Source organism: Sarcophilus harrisii, chromosome 2 (assembly GCF_902635505.1).
Source record: "Sarcophilus harrisii chromosome 2, mSarHar1.11, whole genome shotgun sequence".
In the NCBI taxonomy this organism is placed as follows: domain Eukaryota; kingdom Metazoa; phylum Chordata; class Mammalia; order Dasyuromorphia; family Dasyuridae; genus Sarcophilus; species Sarcophilus harrisii.
This window is the reverse complement of record NC_045427.1, coordinates 271,543,513-271,556,561: the sequence shown is the minus strand read 5'-3', so window position 1 is coordinate 271,556,561 and position 13,049 is coordinate 271,543,513. Positions and strand designations below refer to the sequence as shown.

The window sequence follows — 13,049 nt, the reverse complement described above, 5'->3', positions numbered from 1 at the left end:
GTTTCATCTGTTATTTTCAAATTAAATTTTAAAAATTAAATTAAAAATTAAAAAATTTTAAATTAAAATTTAAAAATTAAGTGCTTCATCTATTGGAAGCCTATTTTCAGCTTTAAAATAAATATTTCGGAAGTTGGGTACTTTTGTGTGCCCAGTTAATTCTCTTCCTTCTTTGTACCATATCTGATAACCTAGTTGTTTTGAGATATGGAAGAACACAGAAATTTTAAAAAATATTACAGTCTGTAAGATTGAAAAACTTTAGCCTCTCTAAAGAGAGTTGTAGCACATAAGAAAGCTCCATATTAACTTTGCCACATGTCATAATGATATCACATCAGCTATTATTTATTGAAGAAAAAGTAGAATGGTTATTAAAAACATTTATCAACATTTCTATAATCCCTTCGTTATCCATAACTCTCCTTTGTATACAGAATTTTTAAAATTATTTTTAAAAAAGTATTAAATAGCATTATTTCAGATTTTGTAACTATCTTAAAATAGATCCAATACATAAAATGATAAAGCTTTTCAGTTATTCACTTAAAATTTTCATTAGGATTCTTTATTCATTCATTCTCATTCACTTTTCATCTGAATATGGTAATGGTATTCTTGGAGGTACATTTAAGAATTATATAATTTGTCTTTATTTTTAAAACTAGATTTGGGGCAGCTAAGTGGTATAGTGAATAGAGCACCAGCCCTGAAGTCAGGAGGAGCTGAGTTCAAATGTGGCCTCAGACTCTTAACACTTCCTAGCTGTGTGACCTTGGGCAAGTCACTTAACCCCAATTGCCCTCAGGGAATAAAAAACAAGTAGATGATCTACATTGGTGAAGGGAGTTTCCACACCCTGCAGCTCCCTACCTTTGTAAATCAAAGCTCTTGACCCCCAGGGGGGGGGGGGGGGAGGAATAAAACTAATTTTGGATTTGATTTTAGAGCTATAAGTAAAGGTATGGTTGGTTTTCTAAGCATTCCATAAGCACCATTCTTTTAAAAAAGTACATATGAATGTGTGTATCCATATGCATATATACACATATGTACACACACATCTATATCTAAATAAAATAAGGGAGTTATTGAGTCTTAAAATCTGATATTAGTAAACTTTGTATTCAGGCATGAACCTTGTTTCTATAGAGCTCTGAAGATCTTCAGCATGTGTGTTTCTCCTTGATGAAGAAAAAATGTATTGTGCTGCTATGTATCTACCCTGTAGCTTAAAAAAAAAAAAAAAAAGTTTTGGTATTTTTATATTACATTTTTGCCTAGAAAAATGTTTTAGAATAGTAAATGTATGATATTGCTATGTATGTATGATATTTATGATCAATTAATTTGAATGATAATATAATTTTTTAAATGAATTGCTATATTACATCCTTTATTAAGTGAGAAATGTTAAATTTAAGCTTGCTTAAGAATTCAGTGTGATTATCAAATTAGCTAAAATATACTTATGTCTAAAAATTAAGTTCCTTATTTGTCTTTCAGTAGTAATACTGTTTCAAAGGAATTTTTTTGGGTTTGTTTGGGGGCAGGTGCTCATTTTTGACAGATTTGGCCAAGATATTATCTCTCCCCTGCTGTCTGTGAAGGAATTGAGAGACATGGGAATCACTTTGCATCTGTGAGTGTTAACACATTCAAAATAATTTTAAGTTATGTGAAAAGAAATGTTAAAATTTTTCTTCTGCATAATTGTGATTCCTGGATATTTTGGTCTGTGTTAGGTAAAAGTGTGTATGAGACAAAACTTTGCCCTTGTCTTTTTTTAACTCTTAAGAGAGTTTTTCAGTATGAGACTTTGGAGCCCCAAGAGTTGCTTTTCTGTTTTAGGACTACAGAGATGTTGTAAAGTGTTCTAATTACCATATATAAGTTATCCAACTTCATACTCAGTTATTAACTCTTTCTTTTCCATTTAAAAAAATACTCTGAAATTAAACACCTTAATCTCATACCCCTATATGCAGTCATCTTCTAAGTCTTGTCAGTTCTACATCTACATCATCTCTCAGATCAGTCTCCTCGATTTTTTGGCACCATGATAGTTATCTGATCATTTCTTATCTCATTTTCTTTTAATTGATCTTCCTACCTCAGATTTTTCTGTCCCGATTTAATCTACCTTCTCCATAGCTGCCCAAATGGTAGGAAGCTTCCCTGCTTCCTCATTGCCTCTAGGATATAATACAACAAACTTTTGACTCTTAAATTTTATATTTTGACTTCTACCTTTCTTTCCAGTCTTACTTTTATACTCTGTAGGCCCTGCATTCTGGCCAGACTGGACTAATAACAATTTCACAAGCTCTGTTCTTCATTCCTTTTCTCTGCATTCTCAGAGGCTGTTTTGCATATCTATAATCAAGGACCTCCTCATCTCTGTCTCTTATAAATAGTAATAATAATATTAATTTTTTGTTCAGTTGTTTTTTAGTTGTGTCCAGTTCTTTATGGCCCTACTTGGGGTTTTCTTACCAGAGACTAAAGTGGATTGCCATTTCCTTCTCCAGCTCATTTTACAGATGAGGAAACTGAGGCAGACAGGAGTAAGTGACTTGCCCAGAATCATACAGTAATTGTCTAAGGCCAGATTTGAACTCAGAAAGAGGAGTTTTCCTGACTCTGGGCCTGGCACTTAACTAGCTGCTTACAGAATTAATAGGTAGCATTTGGATAGTGCTTTAAGGTTTGCAAAGTCCTTTACAATTATCTCATTTGAGCCTACAGCAATCCTCGATTGTATGTTATATTACTGTACCCTTTTTATAGATGAGGAAATCGAGTAAGACAGAAACTAAGTGACTTACCCAGGGTCACATTAATAAGTGGCTGGTGCTGGATTCGAACTCGGGTCTTCCGATTCTCTGAGTATACTCTTTGTATGGTGCTACTAGCCAGCTTAGCTTGTCTTCCTTTAAGACAGCCTGAGCAACCCCCATTCCCTTCCAGCGCCTCTCTCCCCCTCCCTTCCCCCCAGGCCACTTTGTGGCCTGTTTCTTTCATCTCGTCATTGGTCTTCCTAGCTGCCATGCTTACTGTGGGTTAGACTAGACATATTGTAGACAGGTGGGATATGTGCTCCTTTCCCTAGGTGAGGTTTGTCTTTATCTCTGCGTAACTAGTAAAGCTTTTGCAGAATTATTAAAGAATCCTTTTTTTTTTTTTTTTTTTGCCTGTTTGATAGATTTTCTGTGATCCAGCTTTGCTAGCTCAGGTTCAGTTAAAGGGAAGAAATGACCAGAAAAAGCAATCTAAAGTGAGTTGCTGAAGGAAAGTGAGGAAGGTAGCAGGTACAACAGCCAGCAAACAGCATGGTGCTGGCCAACTGCCCTTGTTTTCATAACAGTAACCATTCACTCTACATGCTGGTCCACTCTCATATCTCATTTGTGTCTCAAGGCGCTTCTGAGGTTATTCTTCCCAAAGAGGAAGCAGAGGCTCAGGTTAAATGGCCTGTTCACGTCACACAGCTGGACTCCAAAATCTTTGCCCTTGGCTCTTCTCGAGGCTCTTTCCATGTCACTTCTGTTGGAGAGTTGCTGTTTGGAGCCTCACAAGCATGCAGTTAAGAAGGAAAGTGGTTTATGACAAGTGGTTCATTTCATATTTCTGATTTTTGCTAGGCTTTTGCACTCTGATCGGGATCCTATACCTGATGTCCCAGCAGTTTACTTTGTAATGCCAACAGAAGAAAACATTGACAGAATGTGCCAGGTAATGTCACATCTCCATGTCACTGAGTATTAGATTTCAAAGTAGATAATCAAAGCATTATTGATTACACTTTTAAAAAATCAAAGCTAGAAAAATTTTATGATTGCCTTTTGCTTTTATGTCATACATACTTCCCTCTTCCCCTATACTTTGAGTCTTCTCTTACAAAAAAGATTTTAAAAGAAATAACTTTGTTAAACTAATCAGCATATCAGTTGTGAGTGGCAATTTTTTTTTTTCTACTTGACCATTTTAATTTATTTTTATTTATTTTTTAATAACTTTTTATTGACAGAACCCATGCCAGGATAATTTTTTACAACATTATCCCTTGCATTCACTTTTGTTCCGATTTTTCCCCTCCCTCCTTCCAACCCCTCCCCCAGATGGCAAGCAGTCCTGTACATGTTAAATAGGTTACATTAGATCTTAGATACAATATATGTGTGCAGAACTGAACAGTTCTCTTATTGCTCAGGGAGAATTGGATGTAGAAGGTATAAATAACCTGGGAAGAAGAACAAAAATGCAAGCAGTTTACATTCATTTCCTAGTGTTCTTTCTTTGGTTGTAGCTGCTTCTGTCCATCCTTGATCAATTGAAACTGAGCTAGATCTTCTCTTTGTCGAAGGAATCCACTTCCATCAGAATACATCCTCATACAATATTGTTGTTGAGGTATATAATGATCTGGTTCTGCTCATTTCATTCAGCATCATTTCCTGTAAGTCTCGCCAATCCTCTCTGTATTCATCTTGCTGGTCGTTTCTTACAGAACAATAATATTCCATAACATTCATAAAACACAATTTACTCAACCATTCTCCAATTGATGGGCATCCATTCATTTTCCAGCTTCTAGCCGTGAGGGGCAAATTTTGCAATATGCTATCCTGTAGTTCCTTCTCATTATACCAGGATAGATTTTTTTTTTTTTTTGGATATCTTCCAATTTGGCATGAAAAAATGTTGTTGAAGAAGAATTTTTACATGACTTATTTGATAGCCTGAAGTCCCTTGAGAGAAGAGAGTCTAGAACAATGTCTGGGGACATAGGGAATGGGAAATAAGCAAGATCATGATCATTTTGCAGAAGAAATTGAGAAGGATTGACTAGAGAGGAGAAGCAAGAGAAAGCAATGTCATGAAAACTCAAAAGTAAATAGTTTTCAAGAGGGAGTCTATATTGTTAAATTCTGTGGAGAGGGAAAGAAGGATAAGTTCCTGAGAAAAAGCTGTTAAATTTGGCAATTAATCTGTGATTAATTCTATAGTGCTGTAAATGGAAAGAACAACAATAAAAATCTGAAACTAATTTCTGTAATTATAATGACAGTTTTTCTCTATTGAAGAGATGAAAAAATGGACATTCCCTATTTCATTAGAGAAATCTGGAACCATGGCTTAGGAATATTGCATGTGCTGTCAGATTCAATTGATGTGTTGGTTAATTTTGCTGAATTGCTTTCCTGTTTTTTCCTCTTATTTTTGTAAGATCAGTTATGATTTTTTAAATTGCATTATTTCTTTGCTATTTGGGGTTCAATAACATTTCATTGACAAATATATATATATATTTTTTTTTTTTATTTTTTTTTAACCTGGACCTGTGATTTGATTGATATAAGAACTGTTTGTGAAGAAACTCCTTCGAGCAATATTGATTGTTAGCTCTTATGTCAGTTAGAGAGTCAGAGATGTCTAAGGGCTTGACAGAATTAAATAGCTATTTAGAGATACATTACCAGTCTGTATCCAGGACAGTCCTTAAACTAGAATCTTCTCTTATCTTAGGCCTGATTGTGATCCATTATATCATATTTCATCTCTAATTCCTCAGTCAATTACTTTTTAAAATCCTAATTTATAGTCCTAAATATCTGTGATAGTCTTTAACTTTCTCCAATGTCACATTTATCCTTTTAAAAAAATTTCCAATCATTTATGAGCAATTGTGTTGTCCAAATTTAGAATGGATAGCCCTATAAAATTTTATAAAAGGTATATTGTTTTCACAGGATCTTCGAAATCAACTCTATGAATCTTATTATTTAAATTTTATTTCTGCTATTTCAAGAAGTAAATTGGAAGATATTGCAAATGCTGCTTTAGCAGCTAGTGCAGTAACACAAGTAGCAAAGGTAAGAATTTTTTGTTTGATTTTTGACATTCTAGATAAAAATTTAAATCCCATATTATGTTGTACTTTTAATGACCTATACTCAGAATCTGGTCCATTTTTATTGATATGGCTTTGTACACATTTTCAGCAGTTAGGGACATTCATAAATAACCACACTGTCAGTGCATTTTGCTATGTCTGATAGTGCAGAAAGCAAACTGTCTTTCACTTGAGTATAACTGAATAAAGTTTAAAAGAACCTATAATACTTGGATGATAGATTTTATTACTCTGAAACTTGGAAAAATTGAAAAAGTCTTTGTCTTGGGCTGTTGCTTTTATTTTTTTTTTCTGCTTAGCTTAGCATGAATAAGAAGCATCTTACTATTTTAATCATCCAAAATTCTTTTTTCACACTGTGCTAATGTTTGTTTTATATCAAATTATTATAGTTTTAGAACTCTTTAATCATGGGAAAATGATAAAGAACCCATATCTTCAGATTGCTTGTAGCAGCTGTGGGAATGTGGGAAAAGGCAAATCCCTTAAAACTCTAAGCCTCTGTTTTCTCCTCTGTAAAATGGAGATAATTATTGATGTACTTATCTTACAGGGCTTTTGTGAAGAAAATCAACTAAAAAATATATATTATACAAATGTAGTGTTATATTGTCTTTTGAAAGGAAAAAATATTGATGGGTAGAGCAGTTTTAAAGACAAATGCAGTACATTATAGTACTTGTTAAATACTTGTAATAATAACTGGCATGTAGCATTTTGAAATTTGCATAGTGCTTTACATTCATCATTCTCATTTAACCCTTACATTTCTGTACAGGTTTTCTTTCCTCTCCTCGCTTTAGGGATATGAGATGGTTGCTCTCTCCTCTGGCCTTGTTCCTCAGATCCTTACTCAGATATTTTCAACATCTGTAGCTAGGTTCAGTGGACGGCCTGTACCAATAGCATGGAACCTTCACCTTAAGGGATGACAAAGAAGTACAAAACCAGAGTATAGAAGGCAGCTTAAAAAAAACCTGGGGGATAAAACTAATAACTGATAATCTATGGATAAGAGAAAAGTTCATGACTGAACAAGTTTAGAGTGTCACAATAAAATGCAGTTTTGGTTATATAAAATTAATTTTTTGCACAAACATTTAATATGGTTAAAATTAGTGGGGAAAAGTCTTAGCAGCACATTTTTCAGAAAAATGTTTCAAACCCAGGATATAAGGAACTGATTCAAATGCAAACAGCCATATGTATAAGCCACTTCACTAGATAAATAATCAAAGGATATATGAATGGGCAGTTTTCAAAGAAAGAAATTCAAGCTATCAATAACACATAAAAATGCTTTAAATCACCAATATTAGAAAAATGCAAATTAAAGCAGGTTGAGGATTTTACTTTAAACTGATTATACTGTCAGAAAGAGAGGAAAATTACAAATATTAGAGAGACTAAGGGATAACAAGCACATTAGTTCATTCTTGGTGAAACAATGAATTGGTTCAGCCATTTTGCAAAGCATTTTGGAAAATTGTCTCTAAAGTTATAGACCTTTTGACTTAACCATAGTACTGTACGGACTGTATCTCTAAAGAAATCAAAGAGAGAAATAGAACCACACACTGTATGTGTGTGGGTGGGTGGGTGTGTTCTGTTCCCTGGTAGCCAAAAATTGGAAGTTTCATATGATACTTACCAGGGAATGGCTAAACAAATTAAGGTATATGAATCTAATGGAATATTATTGTGCCATAAGAAATGTCAGGATGAATTTCAGAGTAAACTGGGAAGGCCAATACAAACTAATGTAGAGACAAGTGAACGGAAATAGAACAATTTGTACATTGAGATTGTAAAGAAAAACAACTGTGAAAGGCTTTAGAATTTTGATCAAGGCAATAATAAACATGAGTCCTGAAGATTGCACATGAAACAAGCCACTTTCCTCCTGTTACAGAGATGATGAACTTAAAATGCATAGAGACACATATGTTTTCCTGTATGGCTGTTGTGGAATTGATTTTGCTCTGAACTATGTATGAATATTTATGACAAGTTTTGTGGGGATGTAGTGAAGGGGGTGTAGAAGTGGTTGTAGAGGGGTAAGACTGAGATGGACTATATGTGTATTGTTACTTAACTAATTAGTTATTTTTGTAATAAATTTAAAAAATAATATTCTAGCCAAAAAAACATTTTAGCTGCCTGTATACAAAGAAAATACTCACTAAAGAGAACACTAAAGAAATTTTTCTTGCCAGATGCCTTTAAAAAAAAAAATTGGTTAATTATTGAATTAACATGAGGGAATAGAAACTTTGCTCAAAGCTTTTTGTTGAGAGAAAACAGAGAAGTTCCTAATAGAGAAAATTGAAAATGGAGTGCTGAAACTTAAAATTATAAAATCTGAATTATATTTCTCTAAAACAACAATCTCTATAGATTGAATTCTAGTGAATGCAATTTCTTTTTTTTTTTTTTTTTTTTTTTAAATTTAATAGCCTTTTATTTACAGGATATATACATGGGTAACTTCACAGCATTAACAATTGCCAAACCTCTTGTTCCAATTTTTCACCTCTTACCCCCCCACCCCCTCCCCTAAATGGCAGGATGACCAGTAGATGTTAAATATATTAAAATATAACTTAGATACATAATAAGTATACATGACCAAAATAGTGAATGCAATTTCTTTGAAGAAATGGAAGAGCTGATATTTTATTCCACCCAGTAAAATCCAGGGTATCCAGGATACCCTCCTTTTATTCTAAAGATAAATCGCATTTACCTTTGGTAGAGATAGGCAGAATTAGAATTGACAATAGCATCTTTTTAATTCCCTCTCCTTGGACCCCTGGAGATCTTAGATCATCTTTTTTGGTATTAAAGCAACAGTCAGAAGGAGGAGGAAACTCCATGATCTGTTTCTACTCCTTTAAAGAATTAACTACACAATATTTAAAAGGAACTGTAAAACATTTTTCAAAATCATTTACTATAAAGTCCTACAGAAATGCTAATTTTTTTGTCATGCTCTTTAAGTAAGAATGTTTTTAAAATCCATTTTTAGGAAATCCAAAGTAAAGCACAATTCAATCAAATATGCATTTAATTCCATATTTCTGCTTTTTCATGTAGGATATTGATGAAGAAATCTTTAAAAAAAATTATTTCAGTCTTATTTTTACAATTGGAGGGAATTTCTCCATTTAAAATGTGATTAGATGGATTAGATTTGTATAGTAAATCATTTTTTTAAATTGTCTTAAGACTTATGATGGAAGTGGTCTGGCCCTACCTGATGATTCTTACTAACTAGAGTTCTGAAAAGTTGGCAGATTTCAGATTTCAGAAATTGAATCTTTTCCTGGCTGAGAGAATTCTTGTTTTACTCTAAATCCAATGCATATAGTACTTTTAAAAATTATTATTATATACAGTCTCTCTACCATCTAATTTGCCAAAATTCCAATTTGTTAACATCTGCTACAATTTATATTTTTCTCTACTCTGTCATTCCCAAGAAAAACTACCTTGGAACATCTCAGTTATTACTATTTGTTTCCTAGAATATAGGCAAAATCTTAGGCAACTAGTTAATATAGTGACCTGGAGTGAAGAAGACTTGAATTCATATCCTCCTATAGATACTTAATAGCTCTGTGATGCTGGGCAAGTAACTTAACTTCATTCTAACCTCATTTTTCATTTTTGTAAAATAAGGAAAGTATATTGCTCACAGGGTTGTCTCAGAAGGTTCATATGGAGATAAATATTTGAAAAGCACTTTATGAATGTTGGCTATTATCCTAGAACAAAATATTGTCTTATAAGAATTAAATTTAATAAGTGTTGCTTGAACACTTAATTTGATAGGATCTGGAAATGTTGTTTTATAGTCTTATTTTAATTTGTTTTTACTAGGTTTTTATTATCTTAGTTACTCATTTGTAATTCATCTTTTTATTTTAACTTAAATTGTTATTAGCTCTGTCTTATGCAGCCTATCTATTAATCTTGTGGATAAAATTTTAAAAATTTTATTGAGATTGTAGCCAGCAGAGTAAGAAATGTTATTAATAATAAAAAACTTAACAGTACTGCAGTGTCTTTAAAAGTTAAATTTTCCTTAGAAAACCAGATGTCTGTTTGTCATTTTGATTCCATTTTTAGAGCAATATGTTAAACTTTAATTCCAAGTATTTATATTATTTATATGTGCTTTTGGATAAGCCTGTTGTTAATTTCTTGGGCACAAATAGGTTTGATTGATTATTTTATTTTTTACAAACATAATTTTGAAAATTAGATTATTTTTGTCTACATATTGTGAGGATTTGGGGGAGACATTTTATTACAAAAAGAAAAATTGGTACTTAACAATTATTTGGTGACTATAGTCTCAGGTGGAAAGCACTTTAACTATGTTATAGAATTATGTATTTTTAGAAAGGTTAAAAGAAATTCAGCCTTTTATAGATATTGTCCCCATGGTACATGGGGTTAATGCCCTTTCTTGACATAATTAAATAATACTTAATTTTTTCAAATCCTTTAATGCTATTTCAAATTTTTATGGATCAGACTGTAAGTGTAATAAAATAACAAGCAAATTAAAAACCAGGTCAGTCAATAAATTCTTATTATTTAGTATTGTGCTAACTAAACCTTGGATGTATGAAGAAAGGGCAGTTAGGTGGTGCAGTGGATAGCATGCCAGGCCTGGAGTCAAAACTCATCTTTTTGAGTTCAAATCTGACCTCAGACATTTATCAACCTTGTGATTCTGGATAAGCCACTAAATCCTGTTTGCCTTAGTTTCCTCATCTTCAAAATGTGCTGGAGAAAGAAATTCACATGTCACTCCAGTATCATTGCTAAGAAAACTGCAAATGAGGTCATGGAGCTGGACAGGACTGAAAATGACCAAATAAAATCTGAAGATAAAGAAAAACATGGTCCCCACCCTCAAGTAGCTCAGACTCTAATGGAGGAAATACAATAACCAAAATAACTAAGTGTATACAAGATAATTACAATATAAATAAAAGATAATCCCAGAAGGGAAAGAGGAGGGAGGTGGACTGCAAAGAACTTTTCATTTAGCACTTAATTGAAGTGATTCTTTTGTACAAGGAATTTGAATCATTCTTACTTCCCTTTACTATATTTACTTGTACAATCAAACCAGATACTTTCTCTTCCTTTTATTCAGAAGAGCCCCCTGCCTTTCTAGTTCTTATAGACTTATACTTGAATTTTTCTACCTTATTAAAAAGGTGTGTTGCTCAAAAATTTCCTTTAAAAATAGCCTTAAAATTCCCACCAAGTCCCTTCGGAATGGCTTTATTTGAAGGGGGAGTGGGGAAAGGAAAGTAAATGATAGTCTAACTTGAATTCCATTAATACATTTTTAGATATTTATCTTAGAATTTCTAGTTAGTATTTTTTAAAATAGTATACATTTATCCCTAGTTTATATTATAGAGCATTTTTAATTTCTAAACTTCTCAGGGGAGACAGTTGTCAAAAGTTTTAAATTTTATATAAGTTTAAATATCATAGAATGGATATCCTTGTTAGGCAAATTTTATATTTTTTAATTATCCAGATGTTTTTATTTCACTCCTACTAAATTAAATAATAGGTTGGTAATATGATTATTAGTCCTAGTAAAATCTTTTCTATTTTTTTTTTTTTTTTTGCTCAGTAAGTTTTATCAAATTGTATTTACCTTGACTAGAACCAAGTATTAATAATTCTTTAAAAGATGTTCCTTTTTTTCCCCCTAGGTTTTTGATCAGTATCTCAATTTTATTACTTTGGAAGATGATATGTTTGTCCTATGCAATCAAAATAAAGAGCTTGTGTCTTATCGTGGTATGTAAATTTGTAGTTTTTTTTATCTATGTATAAGTGCATATATTTAAAAGTTTTCTTTTAAAAAGTGTGCGATTGACTATGATGGTAGCTTTTTTTACAAGTAGAGACTGTTTTGTACTTTAAGACTAGAATTGTTCATAGATTTATGAATGTAAAGTCATTAGCAGTACCAAAGTATACTTGGTTTTCAGCAATCTTATGAATAGTAAGATCAAAAAGTATTTATCTAGTGCCTCTGTACTATTATGTTAGATTTGTATAGATTTTAAGTCATAATTTCTTTAACATACACACTCAGTATGGGTATATAAATCTGTCTTACTCTCTGGGAAAGTAGAAGGGGAAGGGGAGAGGGTGATAGAAGAGAGAGAGTGCATAGGGATAGTGGAGCTTAGTACACTAATTCACTGTTGGGGGAGGAGGTAGTCAGTAGCAAAACACTTTTGAGGAGGGGTCAGAATGAAAGGAGAGAGAGAGAGAGAATGGGGGGAAATAGTTAACAATAGTAATTGGGAAAAGAATTTTGAACCAGATATCTCTGTTAGAGCCTTGATTTCTCAAATGCATAGAGAAGTTTATTATTTAAAAAAAAAAAAAAAAAAAAAAAACTCATTCTCCAATTGATAAAGGATCAAAAGATTTAAGTTATACCCAAAGTGCTATAAAATCATATAAAGCATATCTTTTGACCTAACAATACCACTACTAGACATGAATTTCCCCCCCCCCCCCCCCCCAAAAAAAAAAAAAAAAAGATTATTTTATATATACAAAAATGTGTATAGCAACTCTTGTGTCAGGGCAATGAATTGGAAATTGAAGGAATGGTCATCAATTAGGGAATGACTGAATAAATTATATATGATTATGGGTGGAATATAATTTTTCTGTGGGAGAAGATGATCAGGATTCTCTCAGAAAAACCTGGAAAGTTCTTCATGAACTCAAGCAAAAGGAAATGTACAAGCAAAATAACGGTTTGGTCATGTATACTTATTGTGTATCTAATTTATATTTTAATATATTTAACATCTACTGGTCATCCTACCCATCTAGGGGAGGAGGTGGGGGGTAAGAGGTAAAAAATTGGAACAAGAGGTTTGGCAATTGTTAATGCTGTAAAGTTACCCATGCATATAACCTGTAAATAAAAGGCTATTAAATAAAAAAAAAAAAAAGGGGAAATATACAAAATAATAGCAATGTTGTGAGATGGCAGCTGTGAATAACTCTGCTATACTCAGCAATACAATAAAAAAGATGCAGTCCGTGCTCAAAGAAAGAACTGATT

General features: G+C 32.5%; 1 protein-coding gene across 2 annotated transcripts in view; it reads left to right on the top strand.

The window, feature by feature from the left end:
• SCFD1 (sec1 family domain containing 1) overlaps positions 1–13,049 on the top strand; it is a 113,237-nt gene that overhangs the window by 6,612 nt on the left and 93,576 nt on the right. Inside the window, exons 3-6 of one of the 2 annotated variants that reach the window (XM_003756117.4) lie at positions 1,554–1,642; positions 3,645–3,735; positions 5,754–5,876; positions 11,668–11,755. In XM_003756117.4, the coding sequence (XP_003756165.1) occupies positions 1,554–1,642; positions 3,645–3,735; positions 5,754–5,876; positions 11,668–11,755 (391 nt within the window). The remainder of the gene's footprint in view (positions 1–1,553; positions 1,643–3,644; positions 3,736–5,753; positions 5,877–11,667; positions 11,756–13,049) is intronic. The other variant, XM_012546904.3, reaches the window with a different exon arrangement.